This window comes from Lontra canadensis, unplaced genomic scaffold (assembly GCF_010015895.1).
Source record: "Lontra canadensis isolate GAN:19392208 unplaced genomic scaffold, GSC_riverotter_1.0 scaffold12, whole genome shotgun sequence".
Classification (NCBI taxonomy): domain Eukaryota; kingdom Metazoa; phylum Chordata; class Mammalia; order Carnivora; family Mustelidae; genus Lontra; species Lontra canadensis.
Window position 1 is genome coordinate 15782240 of NW_022631006.1, and position 27603 is coordinate 15809842.

At 37.5% G+C, this 27603-nt stretch overlaps 1 protein-coding gene and 1 long non-coding RNA gene across 3 annotated transcripts; one reads left to right on the forward strand and one right to left on the reverse strand.

Annotated features, from left to right (window-relative positions):
* Positions 1-27039, forward strand: SLC30A4 (solute carrier family 30 member 4). 2 transcript variants are annotated; one of them, XM_032856592.1, is made up of 8 exons: positions 12-168; positions 298-811; positions 8047-8193; positions 20755-20908; positions 22787-22985; positions 23699-23804; positions 24591-24725; positions 25684-27039. In XM_032856592.1, exons 2-8 carry the CDS (start codon positions 421-423, stop codon positions 25836-25838), a joined length of 1287 nt encoding a protein of 428 aa, XP_032712483.1. In that variant the 5' UTR covers positions 12-168; positions 298-420; the 3' UTR covers positions 25839-27039. The 2 variants fall into 2 exon arrangements, with proteins under 2 accessions (XP_032712484.1, XP_032712483.1); XM_032856593.1 differs by lacking the exons at positions 20755-20908; positions 22787-22985; positions 23699-23804; positions 24591-24725; positions 25684-27039 and adding an exon at positions 17658-17697 and having other exon boundaries at positions 1-168.
* Positions 505-1781, reverse strand: LOC116867157. Its single transcript, XR_004382561.1, has 3 exons — positions 1735-1781; positions 665-1052; positions 505-583 (listed from the first exon to the last, which is right to left on the reverse strand). It is a non-coding gene; the product is annotated as an uncharacterized LOC116867157 (long non-coding RNA).
* Positions 27040-27603: the final 564 nt, after the last annotated feature.

Below are 27603 nucleotides of genomic sequence, written 5' to 3' on the forward strand. Positions count from 1 at the left end.
CCCGGCCCCGAACCTGTCAGACCCGGGTAGCCGGCCTGGAGCTGCGGGCGCGGCCGGCACGAGGACTGCGCCGCTCCCCGCGCGGCCCCGACCCGAGCTGTGCGAGTCGGCCCCGCCGAGCCGGCCGGGGGCGGGGAGATGAGCGGCGGCCCCGCGGCAGCGCCCCAGGTAGACGCGCCGCCCCCTCGCGGAGCCCCGGAGCCTCCCGGCCAGACTGCGCCCCCGCCGCCCGGGGCTTCGGAACTTGGGGGCAGTGTTGGGGCGCCTTTAATTTATAACGTGTTTCGTTTTCCACAGCATGGGGAGGGACGCGCGGCAGTGCCATCGGGAACTGGCGCTCCGGTGAAGTAGGGGCCGCGGGAGCCGCCGGCCGGCCGCCTGCACCGAGCCGTTCCGTGCGGCGGCCGCTCAGCCTCTGCCATGGCCGGATTCGGCGCGTGGAAGCGCCTCAAATCTCTGCTACGGAAGGACGACGCGCCGCTGTTTCTAAATGACACCAGCGCCTTCGACTTCTCGGACGAGGTGGGGGACGAGGGGCTTCCTCGGTTTAACAAACTCCGAGTTGTGGTGGCCGACGATGGTTCTGAAATCCCAGAAAGGCCTGTTAACGGGGCGCACCCGGCCCTGCAGGCCGACGACGATTCCTTACTGGACCAGGACTTACCTTTGACCAACAGTCAGCTGAGTCTGAAGGTGGACCCCTGTGACAACTGCAGCAGACAGCGAGAGTTACTGAAGCAGAGAAAGGTGAAAACCAGATTGACCATTGCTGCCGTTCTTTACTTGCTTTTCATGATTGGAGAACTTGTAGGTGAGTTGTGTTGCCAACTCACTTTTCATTTACCTTGTCCCGAGGGTTGTTGTCCAGCTTTAGTTACACATGATTTGAGGTTTAAACTTTCTTTTCGGGAAGTTTGTTATTTATCGAGATACTGATCCCGTGATAGGAGGAATCCACACAGTTCCAAAGTGCAGGTCAACCTAAGTAAGACAGAAACTTTCAGAGATAACTTGGACTTTTTCATCTGGTTCTCCAAACACTGTGACACCGACTGTAAAGTTAAGGACATTAGCTTCACTGTTTATCATGTAACTTCTTCTTTAAAAAGTTCTGATAAAACAACCAGGTTAGTTTTTGCATCGTTTAAAACAGTAAATGATCTAAGCGTAGAACCATAAAATTTTACAGTGTGAAGTGACCTTACTGAACATCTGCTCTTCCTTCTTTTTCACACATAAGGAATCTGAGGGCCCAGAAAGTTAAATAAGTTGGGAGGACACTTAGCTGGTTAGTGGAAGAGCCACATCCACAGTCTCCAGCTGCTTACTTTTTTCTCTACATTTGACTTAAGTGGTCTCTTCATACTATTTCTTTTTGCATTTACATCCAAAAGATTTGCAAAATTAAATACTACTAACTGACTTTAAAAGTTTTTCATTATAGTAAGAATCTGAAAAGAACCAGAGGGCTCCCCCAGGGTTCATGAACTTTTCACTTTTTAATTATTCAAGTAATACATTGTCACTCTAAATACATTCTTAGAGGTTAATTTCACAGTCATATTAGTGTAACTGCTAACTTCTTTTAATAACAGTTTACAAAGTGACATTAAAGCAGGGAGATAATTCTGCCTTGTTGTTTCTTAATGATGAACCATTAGAGAACAGAGGTGGCAGTCCAGAATAAGATACTGGCCAGAGGTTATATGTAGGAAAATTATATACATTTCCTACCTCATTTTATACCTCTCCTCCCCAGTGCGCACTTCCGCCATGCTGGCTTTCTTTCTCCCTATGACTCACAAAGCTCTCCAGTCCATGAGGCCTTCAAACTGGCTGGTTCCTCCACCTCAGTGGCTTTCAAATTTTCTTGACCTAATTATAGTAAAAACTACACTAAACATTGTGACCCGGGTAGGCATGCATACATACATATGTATGGATGGATGTACACACACATACATACATGGGCAAATATATGTATAACTAAGACAAAAGTCTGATTTCTTGTGATGCATTCTAGTATTTTTTCGGTACGGCCCCAACCCACTTAATTGATTTTGTGTTCCACAAGTAGATCAGGGCCTGCAGTTTGAAAAACACTGCTTAACCTGGAGTGCCTTTTCCCAAATATTCTCTTGGCTGGTTTCTTGACATTCATATCTTACCCCAAAAGATACCTCTGAGAGACCTTTTCTGACGGACTGAAGTATCTCATCTCCCCTATTCTCTCCCCAACTTTAAAAGCCCTCAGCATCTTGAAATCATCTTGTTTGTATATTCACTTGTTTGATATCTGTCTTCTTCCACTAAAATAAAAGCTACATTCCAAGGAACAGAATAGACCGTCAATAAACTTTTGTTGAATTAATTTTTATTGTGATAGAGAATTCTAAATGCTTAAGCTATAAAGAAAGTAAAAGGCAGGCATGAAATTGTGGTCAGGTAAGACATAGCCTCTACAGACTAAGATTCAATGCCTTGCTCAAATTCACACAGCTAGAATATTGAGTCAGTCAGACTTAGTGATTCTTTTTTTTTTTTTAAGATTTATTTATTTATTTGAGAGAAAGAAAGCATGTGCACATACATGAAGTAGGAGGGAGCAGAGGGAGAGGAAGAGAAGCAGACTCCCTGGTGAGCAGGGAGCCCTACCCTTGGCATCTCCATCCCACAATGGCTGACTGAGTCACCCAGGTGCCCCAGACTTGGTAATTCTTGAAGTTAATATTTTGTATTTGAAGTTAAAAATCATATTAATCACAATTTTCCCCCTTAAAATTAATTTATTTTACCTAAGAAAAAATTATTAAGATAAAATTATCCTGACATACCATTTTTGAAATCTCTTATTTGGTAAATGTTGTTTTGTGAAAGCCACACTAAGTATTTTATTTAAAATATTGATTTTATTTTCAAAGATAAAAATCTTTTGTTAAATAATACAGAAGTGCTTTAAGTCTTTAAGCCTCTGCTTTCACCTCAGGTCATGATTCCAGGGTCCTGAGATCCAGCCCCCATATCACATCCCACTGGGCTCCCTGCTCAGCTGAAGGCCTGCTTCTCCCTCTCCTGCTCCCCCTGCTTGTGTTCCTGCCTTCCCTGTCTCTCTCTCTCTCTCTCTCTCTCTCTGTGTCAAATAAATAAATAAAATCTTTTAAACAAAATGCTAATAGGATAAGCATTAATAAATATTCAGGATGTTACATAGAATTAAATTGTATATAGTAGAGCATATATTAAAGTGTATCAAAAGCACTTAGAAAAAAGGCATCTTATGTAGAAAGTATGGAGTAATTTTAAAAATGAAATAATTTAAAGATCTGAAAGGGAAGACTTGATTTTGAATCTTGGCTTTGCCACTAACTTGTTTTGAGACTTCAGACAGGTCCATTCTTTTCTTCCTTTCATTCAGCAAGTATTTTTTGTGTACTTGCTCTATGCCAGGCACTATATTTAAAGTATTTGGGCTATATAATTGCAGACAAAACTATTATGAAATCTACTGCCTGAAGCACTTAGTTTAATGGAGGGCACAGATGTTAAGCATATAGACAAATACATTTAAAATCCATATGGCCTTAAGTGTTATGAAACAAAAGAACAAGGTACTATAAGATAGAGTAACTAGTGGGACATAGTTTATGTGTGAGCCAGGTGCAATTAAACCAAAAGGTAAGAGTTACTCAAGTAGAGGAGTGGAGGAGTTTTCCAAGTGAAGAGAACAGCATGTGCAAAGGTCCTAAAAATCTTCAGTTCTTTAAAAGGACCTAAAAAGAAGTTAAGTTTCACTGGAATATAATAATAAGTAAGAGGGAAAGAGCTCAGACAACCAGATCAGCCAATTCTGATAGACCATATTATGAGTATAGTTTTTAAGTCTAAGTACAATGAATAGCCAATGAAGGCTTTTAAGTGGAGAGTGATATGATGGGATTTACCTTTTTAAAAGATTATTCTGGGCCTTTTGTGGAGAGGGATTGGAGGGTGCAAGAATGGAGGCAAGTAAACTATTGCAGAGGTCTAGACAAGAAATCATGGCTTGGACTGATGTGGATGGAGAAAAATGTACTGACTGAGAAATATTCTAGAGGTAACATTAACAAAATTGACTATTGGCTTAGATGTGGGGGTTGATTCTGAAGTTTCTCACCTAAGAAACTGAGTGTATGGAAATGCATATCATTTATTAGGCAGGGAGAAAATACAAAGCAGGATTTAGGCAAGGGCTCAAGGGTTGTTTTCGACATGTTCATTATCACATGTACATAAAATAGCCAGTAAACATGTCTTGTGAGCTTTAGATATGAGTCTATAGTTCAAAAGAAAGGTCAAGTTAAGAGATACAGTGTGTAGTGCTATCGGAATGGAAAAAAACATCTAAAGAGTCTGTTTTGAGGAACTCCAACTTTAGAAGTCAGGCAAAAAACAAACAGGTATTCCAGAATCTAAGAAATTAAAGTATTTCCAAGTGGAAATAAATAAGTTAAAGCTGCTGATAGGTCTAATGAGATGAGAACTGGACTATCCTTTGGATTTAGTAATAGTTATTGATTAACAATTGCATTTTTATTGGGAGTGAAAAAGCTTGAAGAATGAATGCAAACAGACTTCCTGATAATGATGGCAAATGAACTCCTATATCTAAATGTACTTTTTCCTGAAGCCTCTCAAACTACAATAAAGGGATTTCTAAATGTATATATGTTTATAGCCATATATCCATCCACATCTGTGTCTGTGTATGTGTATGTATGTCTGCATAGATGGGGAAAACTGGAGAGGAAATAATAACATAAATTTGGCAAACTAGAAAGGAGATAGATAAAAGAAATAACTGACTTAATAGACCCAAGAAAGCCCCCTCCTAAGCAAGTAGTTGGGGAATGCCAAGAATCAACCCAGTTTACACTAATTCATCAGAAACACCTAGAGAATTTATTAAAACACACATTGTTGGGTGAGAGCTTCTAATTAAGTAAGTCTGGGATAGGGCCCGAGGATTTGGATTTCTAAGTTCACAAGGGATGCTGATACCAGGGACCATACTGAGAACTACTGCACTTCAGAATCCTAAGTAGGCCCAGAATTGTTTGCACCTGGTACCCCTAGAAATGTGGGTGAAGAGGAAGACTAAAATAAGGAAACAAGTTAAACAGATACAATAATTACATAGTTAGTATCCACAGAAATAAGAGATATGTATCTACAAGAATAAGCTGTTTTAAAAAAGAAATTCAAAATAAAGAACTTTTGAACAATAAAAACAAAAAACAATTTGAACTCCATAAAAAAGTTGTAAGATGAAATAAGGTAATCTCTCAGAGTAGAGCAAAACAATAGAAATAGATAATAGGAGAAAAAACACAAGAAAATCAGCATATCAATCTAAACTCCAGGTAATAGGAATTTGGGAAATTGAGAAAACAGGAGAAAAGAAATTGTCGACAATATAGTTTAAGAAATTTCCCCAGAACTGAAGGGTTTACCTTTCCAGGTAAGGAGTAAACAAAAACCCAGCAAACTAGGTGAAAATAAAGCCATACTGAGGTACATCATTGTGAAATTTCAGAATACAGGGAGCACATTGTTATCTATTGCTTCAGGCAGCTGCAGTGTTAAACGATTCCCTCTGATTGTTTTTTGACAAACATTTCTTAGGGTTTGCCTAAGGCAGATCCCCAAGTCACGTCAAAACAGCCTTACTTGTATGATTTTCCAGGGAAGTACCAGGCAGATCAAATAATGATAGTTCTTTGTGAATGGGGCTTGTAAGGAGCTCTAACCACATTTTATACCTTGCAGTGGCTGCCAGGCTAGTTTTCACTATGGTTGTTGCTTGTTGATTTTCAGGTCAACCACAGAGCAGGAGAGAGGGTGATGGGTGCAAGGCTACAGAATGTTCACTGTTCTGATGAAGATTCAATTGTTTTCCTTGAGTGAATACTACCTATAACAGCCTCTGGTTAATTTCCAGAGTTCTAAAAAAGTTGATTTGGACCATTTTTCCTAGGTTCTCATTACTTCCATAGAGGAGATGATTTTCAGAGGTCCTTACTCTGCTATTTTTTGCTTATGATTATCAACACATGGCTCTTTAAATTTAGGTTAACTAAAATTGAATAAATCCCTCAGTTGCCTTATTCATATTTCAAATGCTGAAAAGCTACTGTGACTAGTGGTTCTTCTGGACAGCACAGATAAAATATTTCCATCATCTCAGAAACTTACTGGACAGTATAGCTTTAAGGTGTTATCTTTATTTTATAGATAAGGAAACTGAGGCTCAAAAGTATTAAGTAACTTTCTAAGAGGGTCTCAGAGAGTCCAAAACCCCATGTTATTAGCCACCAACTTACATTTTTCTCAGTGATTTCCAGCTCTTTAATGTCAAGGGAATACATTTAAAAAAAAAAAAAAAAGTGGTATTTGTATAGAGCACACTGGAGTAAATGGATGTGATTATAAGATCACCAGCTTGGTCTCCTGCTGCTCTTGCCTCTGCACATCATGCCATTAAAGAGGGGAACAATAGCTCAGCACACTTATGTGTCATAATACCCTGGTCAGGAAGTTAATTGTAACAGTGATGCTCAAAATTACCAAGACCAGAAGCATCCACATCACCTTGGGAACATGTTAAAAATGGAAATTCTCCTTAAAAAAAAAAAAAAAAGGAAATTCTCAGGCCTCATCCAGCCCTCTGGAATTAGAAATTCTGGGAGTGGGGGACCTGGGTGGCTCAGTGGGTTAAGCCTCTGCCTTCAGCTCAGGTCATGATCTCAGGGTCCTCGGATCGAGCGCCGCATCGAGCTCTCTGCATAGCAGGGAGCCTGCTTCCCCCTTCTCTCTGCCTATTTGTGATCGCTCTCTCTGTCAAATAAATAAAATCTTAAAAAAAAAAAAAGGAAAGAAATTCTGGGAGTGGGGCAAGCAATCTGGTGTGTTTAACCACGGGATTCTGATACACATAAAGTTTTGTTATAAAAAGCTTATTCAATGAATGGTGCTAGGACAATTGGTTAACCAATAGTAGAATGACATACATATATATATACACACATATATACACACACACACAAAATGAATTTTATATTTTATATATACATATAATGCCTGGAAAATCAACATTAAAAATTTTATTCTAAATACCACCTTTAATCTCTCTGAGACACTGCTGTCTGTACCCAAGGGAATCTGTTAATCTTTATCCTTCATTTTGAACTAATGTACATTTTTTAAATAATTTTTTAATTTTTTATTAACACATAATGTATTAGCCCCAGTGGTACAGGTCTGTGAATCAACAGGTTTACACACTTTATAGCACTCACCATAGTACATACCCTCCCCAATGTCCATAACCCAACCACCCCGTCATGTATATTTAAAAAATTTCTTCAGTTTAATTTTGTGGTCAAAGCTTCACAAACAAGTATCTACCTTCAGCCTTCTTGTAATATTTAGATATTATGGTCATTAATTTCACTAATAGTAGGATTAGTAGGTTGAGTAAAAGCTGCAGTGCTAAAACAAAATTTCTATGTGTTAGAGCCCAGTTTAATGGTCCTTAATTTTTTTTCAAGATTTTATTTATTTATTTGAGAGAGAGAGAGAGAGAGAGCATGAGCTCAAGCAGGGAAGGCAGCAGAGGGAGAGGGAGAAGCAGATTACTCGCTGAGCAGGGAACCCGACATGGGTCTTGATCCCAGGACCCTGAGATCATGTCCTGAGCTGAAGGCAGACAGTTAATCAGCTGAGCCACCCAGGTGCCCCAGTTCTTAATTTTTTTAAGGTCATCAACTCTTCAGAGAATCTGTTTATAGAAATGGACATCTTCACCACAAAAATACACACATATTTAATGTTTGGTATAAAATTTCAGGATATCTTGATTTAATTATAATAGGATAAAGATTTAGTTAAAAGCTGATGTTTTGTAGGATGTTACATATTTTGGGTTTGCTTATGTTTATTATTTTAAACATTATTCTAATTATTCGTTATTTTAACTTATTCCTTCTTCCCTCTCATCTTTACCCCAAGGTGGATACATTGCAAACAGCCTAGCAATCATGACAGATGCGCTTCATATGTTAACTGACCTAAGTGCTATCATACTGACCTTGCTTGCTTTGTGGCTCTCTTCAAAATCACCAACCAAAAGATTCACTTTTGGATTCCACCGCTTAGGTAGGTAATTGGGAGTTTCTTTCGGTTTATAAGATTTCATAGTAAAACCACAATGAACTGTAACTAGCCTCTGAGTAACTGAAGTCTTTCTGGTGATAACCTATTTGAATAAAGCAGATGAAAATAGATAAACAAGATTTATTCAGATACATATACTCCAGGCTACATTCAGTCTAGTCAGCTAAACAGTTTACACACACCCAATAATACAGTAATCACTAACTGTTGTTCCCTATTTCCTGAAGATGTTAACAGAAAAAAGTTTACCTTATAGTTTATTCAACTAGGCAAAACCACCTGGGTTTATGCTAATGTGTATTAGCTTCTTTCTCCACACTTTGGGTATTCCAACCAAAGCTACATAGCCCAGATCTTAAGCAGTACTATATGTTTCACATATACTGTGTGGCTAAGCTTCATTGCTGCCATTGTATCATCATAATTCTGTAAATGCTGATAAGGATTCTTTGCTTGACCAAAGTTTAGTCAGGAAATTAAACCTCCTGAGCCCATCTGTGCACTTCCTTAAATAATCCTGTTTTAGCAAGAACCCTGCTAAGTGAGTTGAACAGAACCCCCACTCTCAGTATCTGGTAGGTCATCTCACAGGTGATATCTCATTGCACTGGCCTGTCTCTAGTGAAAATTCTCTTAGGTCAGTTTAGCCAGAATCCCCCTCAACCCTTATGTTTCCTCTTAGTAATTTTCCATCCACTGACTTGCCCATAGAGTATTCAGAGCTGAACCCAGTCTCTCCCCACCCACTGCAGAGTTCTATTGCACTGATCCTGTACCTTTCTTCATAGCTTCCCCTCTTGAATAAAGTCTTCTTTACCATGTGTTGACAAGTGTCATTAATTTTTTTTCTTTAACAATGTACACGTTTTTATTTTCCTATTTTGAATAAATATTAATATTTGAGAGGTTAAAATCATACATTGTTATCCATATACCTCTTTCTCTGTTACTGTGTTTTAGATTTTTTTTGACTTATTTTAAAAATATGTATGAAACAATTTACTTGAACTAGTATGTGAAATGCTATATGTTCAGATGTCATTTGATTAGAATCCAGAAGTTGACACTTAGGTAGCTTTAGTCAAACCTGTCTTAAAGATCCAGAATTAACAACTTGCAGTTTAATTTTGTAGAGACACTGACCTTCTTGGCTAATATATCAGTAAGTTCCTCCCCTTCTTGGTTACTTTTTAGCCTCATAATAACTCAGCATCTAGATCTTCTAAAATTTAGTCACTGGGCCTTCTATGTAAAACTCCATGGTGCCTGAAAGGCTCTATCTCAAGTAGCTATCCAGATCATCAGATTGGGACATTCTCTGGCACTCCACCTTCAGCACTCTCAGATGCTTGCTGTACCAGAGAGCTAATGCCCTGAGGTGTGTCTGTGATTTTTTCCCACTTCACAGTGCACCCGCTGCTTACCAACATACTGTACAGTCATTTCTTACCTGATTGCGTTGGGCTTTTTGAACAAATTCAAGATTACTTTCAAACTTTAATTTCTTGTGATTTAAACACCTTCAATTTAAGATCTAACACTCAAACATAGCATCAAGGAATGGGGGTTTTACCTTCCACCACTCTTTAAAAGAGTGTGTTTCATTTTGTCCTGCAGCTCTTAACCTTTTAGGTTATAGACCCCTTGGACCACTAATGAAAGTAGTAGAATTCTACCCCCCACCAAAGAAACATTCAATAACAGAACATAGAAAGTCCTACATATAATAAGAACACATAATCATGAAAATCCTATTAAATATCAAAGAAATACTTTATCTAGTCACTTCATTTCTTCATACACAACAAGCACTGTGAAAAGAGAGAAAATAGGACTGACTGTTCCTGTTTATCTCTGCAAGTTTCTGTAGAAAGTAAAATATTCCTTTTTCCTTAAAAGTACAAAGTTTACAATTATGGATTAGATACCAGCATTTGTCTTATCTCTTCTGAGAGTTCATTCAAATAAAAACAGCAGAAAGAAGCAAGTCACCAATAAACACCTTTCTGGAAGTTAGAAGATAGATGGGAGGGGGGTAAAGGAAGAAACAAGCCAGGAAGCTACAGCCCAGTGCACACTGAGCCAGGAGCTGGCAGCCCCACACTTCTCCATAGAAGACTCAGGGATAGAGATGAGCAATAGTGAGAACTGGGGCTGAAAACAAGGACAGTTAATTGAATGACTGTAAGTGGGAAACTGTTCACACTTGTCCACTCTGTTCCTACCTTCCTATCCCCACTCAGGTAGCCTGCATTTTCCCCCATGCAAAATACCATATAGTTCTTGAAAGATCTTGAACAAAATGTCTGGGGACAGCTGAGGCTTGTAGTGTGGAAGCTGATGTTCCAAAATAAGTATTTTTCATATTAGAATTCAGGGTTCTCTACCCGCAATGTGTGGTTCCCCTCCTCCAAAGTAATACATTTGTTTTAGTCTGCCCTGCCTTGCACCCCTTATTAGTAACCATTTTAATTAGTTTATGGCTTATCCTTCCAGCATTTCCTTTTTGCAAAGAACCGTTTCCCTGTCCTTCTGCCCTAAATGTAAATGGACAACCAACGACCTTTTAGCAATAAGAAAAACAGAAAAATTAGTCCTAGAGGAAAGGGAGGTGACTTTAGAAGCAGAAGCAAATGTTTTAAATCATCTTATTAATATACTCAGAATAATAAGACAGTAAAATATTTTGAAAAAGAAGCATATAAGAAAAAGGTCTTTGAAATGTTACTGCTAAAATTAAAAAAAAAATTTCAGTACACAGACTAGAAAATATAATCGAAGTCTTAGGATATATAGAACAAAAAGATAAAAACAGGGGGAAAAGTTTAAAATTTTTATAAAAGAACAATTTAGGAGGTCCAAAGATTGTGCTTATTAAGAACCTCAGGAAAATATAAAAAAAAAATAAAATAAAAGGGAGTGACTGCGTATAGGCTTCCCTTTGGTGTGATGAGCATGTTCTGGAATTAGAGGTGATTGTGGCGTAACCTTGTGCACTGAAACCCACTCATCGGTGGTGCACTTTAAAATTATTAAACTGGTGAATTCTGTGTGGGTGAATTTTATCTAAATTTTTAAAAATTATCTTAAAAAGGAAGAGAGTTACTAATATAGGTAGGTGAGTATTTCCCAAAGCTAGGGAGGGACTTAAACCTTTACACTAGAAGGGCCTTATGGGATCTTCATTTTCTTCTTTGTATTGCAAAATTTTATGAGGATTTTGCAGATACAGAACTTATTTCACTTATTCTGCTCTTTGGGGAGGATTAGAGAGACAGCAAGGATATGTAGAATTGAATAAAGCTGTAAACCACAGCAGGGGCTGTCTTGTGTTCCAGAGAATATACTGCTCCATGAGTATTCTTTTCAAGCTCTGTGAACCTCTAATACCAAGACTTGGGGATTCAGGTCCTAAAAAACACTGCAGAAAGAATCTCCCTAAGAAACTTCTGATGTTACTGTTGTTGAATTTTATTTTGACATTGTGGGTTGTGGGGAGGAGGTTAGGACAGGAGTTAATTTTTTTCTTTGTTGATCTGTTTTGTAAATATGTAAAACTTACGTTGCAAAAATAAAAAATGAGTTATTAAAAGAAAGGATTTACTCAGAGAAGCTTTATTTTCATTCTGTCCCCTCCAACCCATCCTCTAACCCCATTCCTTATTAGTAATGATTTTTAACTTGTTTCTGGCCTATCCTTCCAGCATTTCCTTTTGAAAGTATAAGTGAATACATATATATACCGTACTACTTACCTTTTCCTGTCCCCTGCCACCCTCTCTTATGCAAAAGGCAGCATACTGTATACCCAGTTCTTCACCTGGAAGTGTGTGTCTGTGGATGATAGATACTAGTTGTACCATTCCTTAAATTTATTTCCTTTTTGTTTGCTTCTAACAGTTTATACATGCCTAATAGCATTTATCACATTTTATAGCTATTTTCATGAAATCCTATCTTGTTCTAGACCATGAATGAAGTAGGGATGGAAACAGATAATATTAAATAAACTTTTTATGTCTGGCAGTAATAAGTGCACGATATGAGATTATTAGCTGAATTGTTGCTTATTCAGGCTGAGTAAATAAATAATAATATTATTATTCTGAGTAAATAAGGACATGAAAACTGTGAAGCAGATCATTTAATATAGCTCAAGAACCTCCAATCACTTGTGTTTAGGGTAAATTAAACCAGTTTCCAAACTAGGAATAGGGATATTTTTGAAATTTGAGGACTAAAATATCTGGGACTTGAGAACATTTATCTGTAGTTCTGAAACTGTGATCATATTCACAAACTACACTATAAAAAGTTATTTGATTCATAACATAATGGGGTGGAACAGCCAGTCTTCTCGGTCCCTTCGACTAAGTAAGAAATTAGTCAGGAGAGTGTTTCCCCCAGATGTCAGTCAGGAACAGTCCTATTTATTTTGGTACTTTCCACTTTTAAAGTTTTGGGAATAAGTTGTCTTCGGTTCAGATCTGAGATCTGCAGTTTTACTAGCTATATGACCTTTTAGAGATGACTTAATCTAAGTACAAGGTTTTGGGGGTTTTTTTTGGTAAAATATGAATGATAATACTTGCATTGCAGAATTGTTAAGAATACGTAACGTGGTAAGGTCTAAGTACCTGACCTGGTAAACCTGGCCCAGAATGAATTCCCAATAAAAGTTAGTTCCAATCTTGTTTCCCTTCCCTCTTCTGCCTGCCAGTATATCACTCTGCCCACACTTTTCACATCTCTCAGATGCTACACACCCCAAAATTATATGTCTTCCTTCCCCACTAATCAGAATTCTTCTATGAGCATAACCGTCTCAGCTAGGTAGTGGGAGAAAAGTAAGGTGATTCACCCTGATGATAAAGCAGCAGTTTTTAGAGCAGTGCTTTTTAACTCAGGTCTTTGGTAGTATATGTTTTTAAGATATACTTATTTATTCCAGAGAGATAAAGGGGGGAGGTGCAGAAGGAGAGGGAATCTCAAGCAGACTCCCCACTGCATGTGGAGCCCCACATGGGGCTCAATCTCTCCACCCGAGCCAAAATCCAGAGCTGGACGCTTAAGCTACTGAGCCACCCAGGTGCCCCTTTGGTAACTTTTTTGGAAATGTGACTAAATTTATTTTCACACAAATCATTTAGTGAAGGTGAGAAAGGTGGTTTTAGATTTAAAGGGAGGACCAAATGGCTGCCCCAGAGCCTGTTCCGGTCCGGCAGTACATTCCTTTCCTTCCGTGAACTCCCAGATTGTGTCAAGTCATTCGGGTTCTTCTTTTCTTTATTAAGTGGCAGCTCTTTTGTGGGAAAAGAGAGAGCAGGCTAGAAACCATATCTGAGCTATTTTTAAGTGCCTCGATTTATTTGACTGTGGGTATGTCCTCTTGCCCTGGAAGTTAATAAAACCTAGAACTTAATGAAACACACTGTAGCAGAAATCCCACAGATCCTTAAGAGGAACAGCACTATTTCCCAGACAAAGGGGAATTGCTATGCGAAAGAGAACAGTACAATCCCCTTGCTTTCTACTTTTATTCTTCTCTGTAGATTATGAGCTTAACTGACTTTTATTTATAAGGCTTTTCTTCCAGTTCTTGGGCTGAAGAAGCTTCAAGGATTAGATAAAGATAGAGATCATGTAAAAGGACTTAGTAAGAGTTGTTTGTATTTGAAATAAAAAAGCAGGATTTACATTTTGGTAATGCAAGTCATCAGCCTAGGTTAGGGAAGTGACAGTGCAGTAGTCTTTTGTAATAAGCAGAGTGTAGTTCCACTCAGCAAAGACCTGGCAGACAAGGCTAGATGATGGTTCTACTCCTGTAGGTATACAGTTATAAAGCTAATTCTGTGTCATTTGCTATTTCATTCCCTGTTGCAAAAGGAACAGAAAGTATTCAGCTAAAAAATTTATTTTCCCCATACATGCAGCCATGGTTAGTCATTCATTTTAACAACGTCCTCCCACTCCTGACAAGGGTTATGCCAATTAATGATTCACATCTTAGTGAGAATTCATATCACTAAACATCTGGAAAAGAATAGATACCTCCTAGAAACTGGAGTTTTTGCTGAAACAGAAGGAAGACATGAGTGAGGTGTTCCATGTTGGATAGTCAAGAGTCAATTTGAGAGTGCTGGGCATCTTGGGTATGGGGTAGAGGGAGCGGTGAGAAGGCATTAGAGGGGCGCCTGGGTGGCTCAGGCATTAGGCGTCTGCCTTTGGCTCAGGTTCATGATCCCACGGTCCTAGGACCAAGCCCTGCATCGGGCTTCTTGCTCAGTGGGGAATCTGCTTTCCCTCTCCCACTCCCCCTGCTTGTATTCCCTCTCTTGCTAAGTCTCTCTCTGTCAAATAAATAGAATCTTTTAAAAAAAATTGAAAAGATTATTTAGAATAGGAACTGAAAGGATCCAAACATGGCAACCTACTGTTGCCACTGGTATACCAGGCTAAACTGCAGAGTCTGCTTTGCAGTCTGCCACCTGGTATTCCGGTGGCAACAGTAGGCCACTAAAAAGTGATGTCTTTAGCCTAAGTGCGTGCAGTAGGATTGTCTGTGGCTGAGTTGAAATACAAATGAATTCAGAAATCCTAGGCAAATCCAGCACAGCCCACTGATTTTCCTTCTCTTTCCTTCCTATCTTTTACTGGAAGTAGGTAGAAAAGAGAAATAACATAAAAGGAAGTACAGGAGAGAATGTGTCTCCGCTCTCCTTCCCTATTCATTTTTTTAAACCTCTGAAACCTATTTTTAGATGTTTGCTATAGTTTTTTGAGACAACAGAAAGACAAGCATTATGGAATTTAAAGGAAATATACTCATTATTGGCATCCTAGCATTAGCAAAGTTAACACTTATGATAGGCCAGTACATTTAGGCAGCACTCATGAAAAACAATATGCTTGGGTTGAGTGTGGTTTATGTAATTGAAGCAAAGTGATACTCATTCACTGAATAGGTGCTCAATAGTTACCTGTTGATTAAAGGAGTAATACTATAGGTTGGGGAGACAGGCAGTAAATATGTACACAAATGCAGTACAATTACAAATTAGAGTAAATGCTAGGAAGCAAAGTATAAGGTACTATAATGGAGAGTAACAGGAGGACAGAGAAGGACTCAGTGTTTATCATATGAACCTTGAAAACTTCTAGTTTTGGAAATTTATAGATGTGTTAAAATATGCAATAAACATTTTTCATATTTTCTAGTACTATCAAAACTTGACAGTCATCTGTGTTTTCTCCCATTTGATTTTTTTCTTTTTTTTTTTTAAGATTTTATTTATTTGACAGAGAGAGATCACAAGCAGGCAGAGAGGCAGGCAGAGAGAGAGAGAGAGAGAGAGGAGGAAGCAGGCTCCCTGCCAAGCAGAGAGCCGGATGTGAGACTCGATCCCAGGACCCTGAAATCATGACCCGAGCTGAAGGCAGAGGCTTAAGCCACTGAGCCACCCAGGCACCCCATTTGATTTTTTTTCTTACCATTTATGAGTCATTTAAACTAAAACTGCCTATTCTCTGTATGTGAAATCAGGGTATATTTTGGTCTTAATAGATCATTGACCATAAACATGTGTTTATATTTCAGATGAATTAAAAGACCTAAGTGATATTATAATAAAAAAACACATATTCACTCATCTTACTCCCTCCTCCAGTGCTCCAGTTCAGTCAGATGGAGTGACTTAATTATTTGTGTGTAATGTAGCAAAATATGTTGGAACTACTATAATAATAGATTTTCTAGAATTTCCATAAAAATCTCTTTCAAGAGTTTCTCATTTATGATAAATTTCCATTTAGTCAAGTTTATCTAAAGTTACTGGGGTCATAACTTCCATGGAAATCTAGGGTTTCATTTGTGAAAATTCTGGGTCTTCTTTCAAAGATGAAAAATCCATGCTGTCGTGTTCTCCTTTGTGTTGAAAAACTTTTTTGTATGTTATGTGACCAGAGACTAAGCCAGAGCAAGAATGAGAAGACTGGAGCAAGTCAGAATTTGGTTGTTGATGGAAAACTTCCCTCTCTTAAATGTTGGGAGGCAAAAACCTTGCCTGTGTTTATCTACATTCTTTCATGTTAAAAAATACTTTGAAAGGGGTGCCTGGGTGCTCAGTTGGTTAAGCATGCAACTCTTGATCTTCAGCTCAGGTCATGATCTCAGGGTTGTGAGATCAAGCCCCGTATCAGGCTCTGCACTGGGTGTAGATTCTTCTTAAGATTCTCTCGCTCTGTCCCTCCCCACACCACACCCCCTTCCTTCTTCTCTTAAAACAAAACCTATGAAAAAAATTATAAATGCTAATTTGTCCTATTCATGATATTTCACCAGTTTAATTTATTCACAGTGAAAGAGCTTTTATCAAAATAAATGATCATATTACTACTACTAGGATTTTTAGCTATGTAGTATTATCTGTGCCTTTTACTTCTCAGTTATATATCTCAGGCCTAAAAATATACATAAATTTTTTCTGTTTTTGCATTTATCAGTATTCTGGCTAAGACATTTTGACAGGTGATTAGAATAAAAAATAATAGCCGAATGTCTTTGCTTTTCACCAAGCGGTTGAGACACGAGTCACATTCCTTATTAATTGCTGGAAAAGGGATATCATTGATATCAGCATCCTAATATGTCACTTTGGCAGTTTCTAGGAATCAGCTGAATTCCATTACTATTAATTGTGGGTAGACATTGGGATCCCTTTTATGCTACTCACATGGGTGAAAACTGGTGTGGAAAACTGCAGGCTGCAGGTGTCTAGTGGGCCTTCTAAGTGTGGGAATCCTCCCTGCCGAGGATCTCTGTTCATGCTTTAGTCTGACTTTCATTTTACTTTATTTTGAAATAAGATAATTTTATTTCATTGGTTTTGCTTTATATGAAAGTTCACTAAAAGGTGATTTTAAGTGTTTAGGAAAATTATCACTAGGGTATGGAGTTGCCAGATTTGGGTGTGTGGCCTGGGAGGGCACACACACATTCTTGCAGGACTCCCAATATGTCTGAAATATTGCATGGGACATACTTATACTAAAAAATTATTCATCTGAAATGCAAATTTAACTAGATATCCAGCATTTTATCTGGCATACCTACTAGTGTAAGTTATCATTTATCATCCAAACCAGCACACTTTTGAGAGTGAAGTAGGGCTCTTTAAATAATTATGCCAGGACAGTGGTATAATTAATAAATTGGGGCTATCCCAGGAAAACTGTAAAGTATTACCAACTTAATTATAGGGAGTTGTGAAAGAATTTTTAATTATTGGTTTTAGATTTTCATAAATAATCACAACTTAAAGACAAAGTTAATGGCATAAACTTATATAGCCATGAATTTTTATAAGTAAAGAGTATTGCTTTATAATTTTATATTAATAATTTGATTAAGTCATCTTTTTTTTTTCAAGATTTTATTTCTTTGACAGAGAGAGATCACAAGTAGGCAGAGAGGAAGGCAGAGAGAGAGAGAGAGAGAGAGAGGGAAGCAGGCTCCCCACTGAGCCGAGAACTTGATGCGGGACTCGATCCCAGGACCCTGAGATCATGACCTGAGCTGAAGGCAGAGGCTTAACCCACTGAGCCACCCGGGTTGTCCTGATTAAGTCATCTTAAAAACTATCTGACCTCATTGGTAGCTTCAACCTTGACACATGATTAAAGTTCTCTTTTCTGGGAGGGTAGAGGGGAAGAGTTTGAGAAGAAGAATTGGTTTTGTTGGTTTTTTTTTTTTTAAGTAAATTCTACTCCCAACGTAAGGCTTCAACTCACAACCCCCAGATCAAGGGTTGCATGCTAGCCAGCCAGGTGCCCCAGAATGGTATTTATTAAATACCAATTTTAAAGAGAAAGTTCTCTTACCTTGTGAGTAAAATGAAGCTACCACTAGTACATGAACTTCACAGTTTAAAAATATTTTATTTTTTTAAATATATGTGTTCTTTATCATCAGCAGTTATAACTTAGGAGGAGAAATTCCATGCATTTTCTGTCTTGTATTTGGCTTAAGTCTTCTCTTCTAACCAATTTACTTACTATTTTTTGGGATTTAGTAAATAACCTGTCACTCACATTTAGCTTACCCTTCTTAATTGTATAGCCTTTATCATCTCCCCTTGTTCAACCTACCTAACCTCATTCAGCAAATCCATCCATCAGTATGTGCTACATGACAACCACTCTGCTGAATGTCACAGTAAGTGTGACGTGGAATGGAACTGGTCCTGTCCTCAAGCTGCTGAGAGTCTGCACTTGATGTAGTAGTTTCTCCACAGCTTTGTGTATTTCAGAGTGTCCTTCCTGAGTTTTAGCCGTATGCGTCTTTTGAAATGGGACGATTAGTATGTCAGAAATAGTGTACCATGGTTTGGAATAGGAGCTGTATGTTGTCTTATGCCAGCGTTTGTTCTGCTAATGCACAGGATTTTATTGGAGTTTTAGCTACATTAGTGAGATGTGTTCAGGAAACAGCTAATAACTGCTAGATAATTTTTCTGTGTTGTAATTTATGCATCAAAATGAAAATGTATCAAAGCTCAATATATTTGAACTGCCTGGAACCTTTGAGCAATGACTTGACTCAGATAACAGTTTCCCAGATTGTTTTACCTTTAACGAGATTACTGTCTGGTTTCTCTAAAGGAAAAATTTTCTTTAAAAGTATTTTCTTGCTTTTATTATTTTGAGTGTCAACAGTTGTTTTATATTATATATATTATATATTTTTATATATATTATATATATTTTATATTATAATGTTAATTATTTAAAAATGTAAATATTTTTCATTGTCCTATTGTGTTATCTTGAAAAGATATAAGATTATCTCTACTATATACTTACATGGTAAAAGTTTGTATGATATAAAAGCATATAGAGTGCAGTCATCCCTGTCTCCCAGTCAGCCATTTTCTTCATAACCAGTTTTTTTTTCATAACCAGTTTTTTATCAGCATTTTGTATATCCTTTCAGAGATTGCATGTACAGATATCATATATATATAATATATATATCTATATATATATATGCTCCTTTTTCTTTTCACATATAGTAACATGCTTTTTTCACATAACCCTATATTTTGGAAATTACTCCTTATCAGAACATAAAAAGCTATATCCTCTTTTTTTTTTTTTTAAGATTTTATTTATTTATTTGACAGACAGAGATCACAAGTAGGCAGAGAGGCAGGCAGAGAGAGAGAGAGGAGGAAGCAGGCTCCCTGCTGAGCAGAGAGCCTGATGCGGGACTCGATCCCAGGACCCTGAGATCATGACCTGAGCCGAAGGCAGAGGCTTAACCCACTGAGCCACCCAGGCGCCCCTATATCCTCTTTTTAACAGCTGCATAGTATTCCGTGTTATAGGGCCCCTACTAATCACTTTTTTATTGTTTGCTATTTTATACAGTGCTTCATGAATAGCTTCATAACATACCTCATTTTGTACATATGCAGCTCAGTTAGCATGAATGTGTGTATCATTCCAAGAAGAAGAATTGCTCGGTCAAAGTGCATTCATGAATACTTGCATGCCTTGTTTTTCTTTAGTCTAAAGGTAATATGTGTTTCTGGTAAAACTTAAAACATTTCAAACATTACTGAAAAGAATAAAATGAAAACTAAGTTCCGAAGCTCTAGTCCCACTTCCTAGATATAACACTTTCTTGTCTTGTGATTTTCAATTTGCCTGATTTTTTCTTTTTTTTTTTTGACATAAATGGCTTTATGATATTTCACTATATGGATATATCATATTTTATCCATTAAGTTCCTCCTTGGTGGACATATAAGCTGTCTCTAGATATTTTTTGATAATAGTGAATTTACAGTGAAAAACCTTATAGGTATATCTTTGCATATATATCATGAGTTCTATTGAATAGATTCCTAGAATCAAGGAACACAGGCATTTAAATTTTTGATTCATTTTACTAACTGCTCTCCGAAAAGATAGTTCCATGTGACATTTTCACCATTATATCCTTGCTAACTATAGCTGTTAACAAACTTTTTAATATTTACCAATTTAGTAAGGGACAAAGAATAATCATATTCTTATCTGAATTTCTTGTATTGTGATTGATTTTGATAAATTGGTTGTTTCTGTTGATTTTCTGTATATTAGTATTTGTGTCCTTTATCCATTTTTGTTATGGGTTCTTCACTTTATTATTAATTTGTAAGTGTACTCTTTTACTGGGAAATTAGTCTGTGAGCATGCATGTTACCAATAATTTTTTTTCAGTTTTTCATTTTTTACCATGTATATGGTCTGTTAAATATACACAGTTTGACCCTAAAGAGATGAGGAGGAAGTTGTGGAGTGGGGAGAATGAATTAGTGGAGAATCCAGAGCAAACTACTCAACACTTTCTAAATAAAGAAAATAACATGAAAGAAGTAATACAGTGTTTTTAATCTCTTTGGAGGAAAGATATAAATAAAAGATTGTACAATATTTAGTTTGTATGAAGTGTAATAACCATGCTACAGATATATTTGTTGTTTATATTTTTCCCTCCAGAGGTTTTATCAGCTATGATTAGTGTGCTGTTGGTGTATGTACTTATGGGATTCCTCCTGTATGAAGCTGTCCAAAGAACTATCCATATGAAATATGAAATAAATGGAGATATAATGCTCATCACTGCAGCGGTTGGAGTTGCTGTTAATGTAATGTAAGCTTTTATTTTAAAGAAAAGTATAAAAGCTTTATTTTTTAGAATAGTTTTAGGTTCACAGCAAAACTGAGCAGAAGGTGCAGAGATTTCCTGTATACCTTCTGCCTTCACACATGCATAGCCTCCCCCAGTATGAACGTCCTCCCTCAGAGTGGTACATTTGTTACAGTGGATGAACCAGCATTAACACATTACCCCACAATATCCCTAGTTTACATTCGGGTCCATTCTCTTGGTGTTGTACATTCTGTGGGTTTGGACAATTTTATGATGATATGTATGTACCATTATGGTATCATATACTGTATATTGTTTTCAATTAATATTTTATTAATTTTTAATAAATTAATATTTTTAAGTTCTGTGAACTTAGAGACTATTGTACATGCATTCACTAATGTGCAGTGGTATCTTTATGTATCTTAAAATTATATGTTATATTAATTTTTCTTATAAATATTAGTAAAACATTGATGGAATTCTAAATTCCTCATTAGTTTGCTCAGTTATACTGAAGTTTGACAAATGATTTGGAATTTAAGTGGGACAAAGTTTTTTTTCTTTTATTATAATCAACAAGACTTTTTTAAACTACAAACTTTTTCCCTAAAAGCTATGACATTTTTAAGTTATATACTTATTTGGACCAGCAGTCAGAAAACTTTTCTGTAAAGGGCCAGATAATAACTATTTTAGGCTTTGAGAGCCATGTAGTTTCTGTCACAACTGCTCAACTCTACTGTTAGAGAACAAAAGCAGGCACATTTAATACATAAACAAATGAGCACTGCTATGTCCCAATAAAACTTTATTTACAAAAACAGGCAGCGGGCCACATATGGTTTACAGACTGTGGTTTGCTAATCCCTGCCCTACTGGCTTCCATTCCTATTAAAATCAATCCTTACCACAGCCTTTTAAACAAAATCCTGTGTGCCTTTCTAACTCATACCTTAGCATTCTTGCTCAGTTTATTTATTTTTAAAATTTATTTATTTATTTGTCAGAGAGAGCAAGAGAGTGCACACAAGCAGGGAGAACAGCAGGTAGAGGCGAGAGCAGGCTCCCTGCTGAGCAAGGAGCCCTATGTGGGACTCAGTCCCAGGACCCTGGGATCATGACCTGAGGCAAAGGCATATGCTTAACAGACTGAGCCACCCAGGCATCCCTTCTTAATCACTTTAGTCTAGCCACAATGGCTGTCCTGCTTTTTTGAAACACATAGAGCACATTTTCATCTAAGAGCCTTTGCCCTGGTATTCCTTCTGCCTAGAGCACCACCACATGCTGCTTCCTGACTTGATCCAAGTCTCTGCTCAGATCCAAGTCTCAGGCCGCTGACAGACTACACTCCCCCAGCGCTCTCCATCCCCTCATAGCGCTTTACTTCCCTTCAAAACATTTGCATTGCCTGGCAGAATATTATGTATTTATCTGTTTACTTCTCTGCCTTCTCTACTGGAACATAAGCTCCATGGGGATAGGAATATGTCTGTCTTACTCACTGTTTTTTTTATTTTTTTAAGATTTTGTTTATTTATTTGACAGAGATCACAAGTAGGCAGAGAGGCAGGCGGGGGGTGGGGGCGGGAAGCAGGCTCCCTGCTGAGCAGAGAGCCCAATGTGGGGCTCAGTCCCAGGACCCTGAGATCATGACCTGAGTCGAAGGCTGAGACTTAACCCACCAAGCCACCCAGGTGCCCCTTATTCACTGTTTTGATGCCAATACCTAGAACAGTACCTAATACATAATAGGTGCTCATATATATATTAAATGAATGAGTTCCATGTTGCCTCATTAGTGTCTGATTTGTAACAAATCCTTTTATCAACAATACTAGGAAGAATAATAATGTTTTCTTTTATTTTTGACAGAATGGGTTTTCTGTTGAACCAGTCTGGTCACCACTCCCATTCCCATTCCCTGCCTTCAAATTCTCCTACCACAGGTTCTGTGTGTAGACACAACCATGGGCAGGACAGCCTGGCAGTGAGAGCCGCATTTGTACATGCCTTGGGGGATTTGGTACAGAGTGTTGGTGTATTAATAGCTGCATACATCATAAGATTCAAGGTAATATGATTGCTACTTTTTCTATTTTAAATTATATTTAATTTCAATATTAAGAATATTAACATAATTGTGTTTTATCAGTATACTGGATACCAAAGCCAGTCTTACTCATTTTGCATTTAGGTAGGCTTAATTGAGCCATCAGTATAGCTCTTTTGCTAGCACTAAACACAATAGTATCATTTCACAGAGTAGCTGGTCTATAGCTGGCTTCTGGACTGCCTTCACTGGAGATCTCAGTTTTAAGCCATGTCACTGAACTGCTAGGTACTGGAATATACGCTGGACTAGAAATCCAGAGACTGGGGTTCTAGTCTTGGCTCTGCTGTTAATGCTTTGACCTTGAGCAAGTCCCTCCTCCTTTGTGGAGAGGCTTAGACAGATATGTGGCTGCTAAAAGTCCTTCCAGCTCTGATATTGTGTGGTTCTGGGTGGAAGATTTAGAGAAGGCACGGAGGAAAACAATAGAACAAATGATTAAACTTCTGGAAATAGGTCTTAGAAGAAAAGGCAAAAAAAAAAAATTTGTTTTTTAAGACAATCTAGGAAAGAGTGAAGATGTTTCTCAATTGCAGTATTCAAAAATTAAGGTATTCTTTAGTTCTGGTATAGAAGACTAAAGAACAGGGGACAGAGTATTGCTTGTTTTGCTTTACAGTCTGTTTTACGTTGGTCTATATTTAATCACACAATTTTGGTCTGTTACCTTTCAGCCAGAATACAAGATTGCTGATCCCATCTGTACATACGTGTTTTCATTACTTGTGGCTTTTACAACATTTCGTATCATATGGGACACAATAGTTATAATACTAGAAGGTAAGATCTCACTTTCATATCCCCAGTGTGGGTTTCTTACCTCCCTTAATCAGATTGGGGGTGGGGGGCACTCTAGAGTAAGAGTCATGTCTTTTCCTTTCTCTTTACTGATGCTTATTAGGCTATGGTTAAACCACTTCATGTGTATATAACATATAAGAATTGATGTACTCTTCCCTCTGTTACCCATTTGATCCTTACAATAGCCAAGAAAGGTAGGTAGGGTGGACATTATCCCCACTTACCAACAAGGAAATTGAGCTTCAGAGGGGTTATATAACTTGCTTACTTAAGGTAATGCTGCTAATAAACTGTGGAGTGAGGACAGAAATACAACTCTTGATTCTTGGTATAATTATGTTTAGTGGTTTATTCATTCTTTAATTCCCATTTAACTTACTACTTTGTTATATTTTCAACATCCCTACTTACTGATCCTATGACTGAGTGTGTAAATTCTCCACACCAGGTTCATCATCATTGGATATTCCCTTTTTTCCCTTTTTTTTGTGTATCCCAGCTTATTTGTTAAAGGAAGTATTCAGATTTGATATTTCTTTTTAGCAAGAATGAACATTCTAAAAATTATTAACCTCTTATACATATCTTGCTTTATGTGTGCATGGTTTATCTTAAGGTATTAAGATATTTTAAAGTGTCCATTTAAAGTGAATTTGGTAAAGCTATTTGGTTTCTTTGGGGGAAAACAAAAAGTTCTATCAGTAATGTATAACTTTCTTCCCCAAAATAAACTTTACTTATAAATGATATATTCTGAACTAATAGGTGTACCAAGCCATTTGAACATAGACTATATCAAAGAAGCCTTGATGAAAATAGAAGATGTATATTCTGTGGAAGATTTAAATATCTGGTCTCTCACTTCAGGAAAACCGACTGCCATAGTACACATACAGCTAAGTATGTTGCTGACAGTAAATGCTGGGGTTGATGGACTTTAGTATTAAACATCTGTGCTTATAATTAAGTAGGAGGACTTTTCTGCTGTAAATATTTGCTTTAAGGGGAGGGACCAGGCTTTTCAAAAGGTGAGTGACAGATCAGTAACAACAGCAGAGCAATAATTTTTGATCTCTAAGATGAGACTTTTTTTTTTTTTTTTAAGATTTTATTTATTTGAGAGAGAGAGAGAGAGAGAGAATGCACAGAGGGGCAGAGGAAGAGGGAGACTGCTGAGCAGGGAGCCTGGGAACATGACATGAGCCAAAGTCAAATGCTTAACCAACTGAGCCACCCAGTCACCCCTAAAATGAGACGTTACAAATTGATTTTTGCCTTCAGATTAAGGCATGAAGAATATTTACCATCCTTTTTCTACATAAGAAAACCTGTTTTTATTTCTTAAAGTCATTTCACAGATTGATGCTTTTTATTTATTAAAGTAATATGCAGGGGCGCCTGGGTGGCTCAGTGGGTTAAAGCCTCTGCCTTAGGCTCAGGTCATGATCCCAGGGTCTTAGGATTGAGCCCCGCATGGGCTCTCTGCTCAGCAGGGAGCCTGCTTCCTCCTCTCTCTCTGCCTGCCTCTCTGCCTACTTGTGATCTCTGTCAGGTAAATAAATAAAAAAATCTTAAAAAAAAAAAAAAAGATAAAGTAATGTGCATATGGGTTTATTTTTTTAAAAAAGGGAAAATTCTTAATTGATGTCTAGTATTCTTTCTCTACCTGGACTGGAGGGATTGAAATATGAAAAGGCATCCTGGCTTTGGAGACTGGTGTACTTCTCTAACAGAGTAGCTTCAAGAGGGGAGAAATCAAACTACTAAAAATAGGTTCACTGTATGCTGAGTTTGTTATTCCCCTATGTCATTGTAACTATGTACAATGAGTAGTAATGGTATTTTCTTGACATTGCAGTTCCTGGAAGTTCATCTAAATGGGAGGAAGTACAGTCCAAAGCAAAGCATGTATTATTGAACACATTTGGCATGTATAAATGTACTATTCAGCTTCAGAGTTACAGGCAAGAAGTGGACAGAACTTGTGCCCATTGTCAGAGTTCCAGTCCTTAACTTTATACGTTTTCGGGACTACTGCCTTATTTATCCTGCAGTCACAGACCTGAGAGCAATAAATGCGCACACCTGAATGAGACAATGGAATCCCTGCCAGCTGTGTCCATATCAAGCACGGGTCTCTCAGAATAATCACTCCAGCCGGACAGTGCTAGTTTCTGTTTAATGGTAAAATGAGACTTCACCCTGACTTTCAGAGGAAGATGTTTCCAACACTATTTATAGAATAAGATGTGACTCTACAGATACCTCAAAGAAGACAATCCAAGACCACACTTCATTAATTATGACAGAGTACATGTCTTAAAGGAAGCATCAAGAATTCAGTATTTGCATTTAAAAATCCTTTTTAAAGACCATTTTTTATCAAGCCAGTGCTGGAAAACTGAATTTTTTTTATTATGTAATCTTGACATCCAGCTTCTGGAATTTGACACCCAGCTCTCTTTTTACAGAAATTATTTCTCAGCATATTTCAGAAAGTACTAGACGTTTTCCAGAGAGTGGAATAAGCATGTATTCCCATGTTTCAGAAATGTTTTATTTCACAAATAACTTAATGTCATTATTATAGTTATACTTTATAAACAGTTTTTGCCAGATGTTATGGGGTTTTGCATCTCAAAGTTAACATTTTGGGTTATTTGCAATCTTGATCAGAACTAAATCTTTACATATTGTGATCACTGTCATGAGGATTATTTAGGAAATATTTTCAGTACTATTCTGAATGGCAGAAGTTCATCTTAAACTCCAGTTATGATATGATCATGTAAAACAAAATACAGGAGTAAGGATGGAGTGTGGAATGTCAGATTTAAGTCTTCCTGAAATCACTTTTATTGTTCATGGAATTATCTTTACTTAAGACTAGGAGGAGACTGCAAAATGTGAACAGTGATCCTCTGTCCTTTCAAGAACTGAAAGTTTGCTTGGTACCTTGCTTCTGGCCTCCTTATCAGTCAGTTTGTGCCCTTTCAGGGTAAAACTCTGGAGGACTAAGGGTCAGTTTGTAATGCCCATCTTTCACATGTGTATTAACCACATTCCTCCAGAGAGATTTTTGTTTGATTATATGAGTTAGGGATTCTCCAGGGACTCCAGAAACCCTAAGATATAATTTTGAGATTTTCCAATAATACCATAGCAGAAATGCCCAAAGAGAAAGGGAGAAGACATTATTCTGAGAAAAAAAAAAGACGAAAGAAGAAAAAAGTCAAGGGTTTTTGACCTAGTATTTGTGTTTTCTTAAAGCACAGGAATAGGGGTGGACATTCAGTCTGTGGTATGGGGAGGTTAAACATGAAACTTTCCAAAGGAATGCAACCTAATTGGTAACAGTTGTGTTAAAGAGGCAGCTGTGAATATTCACGTTCCATTTTGCAACTGTTGGTTTTGAAATTATCTTTATGCACTTTAGGAGTCCATTTTCACAGGGACAGTTTCTTAACCAAGAATGGCTGTGGCTCTTGGGGTTCTCAGAGACCCAAGAGTAGCGTACAGTGTAGAACAGACAGGTTGTGAATTGAAAGCCGACGTAAACATGCCAGTGACTTACAATATCAAAGAAGGGTAGGAAACAGATTTCATCTTTCTACCAAGTACCTCACTATAAGTAAACCGAAGATAAAACCTGAATTTACCTAAGAGAGGATTATGAGTTGATGGTATCCCCCCAAAAAGGGTTGAGGAGGGATAATTGTATCTAATAAAACCCAGTAAGTGTTTATGGAATTCAATTTAAAATTAACTTTAGGGGATT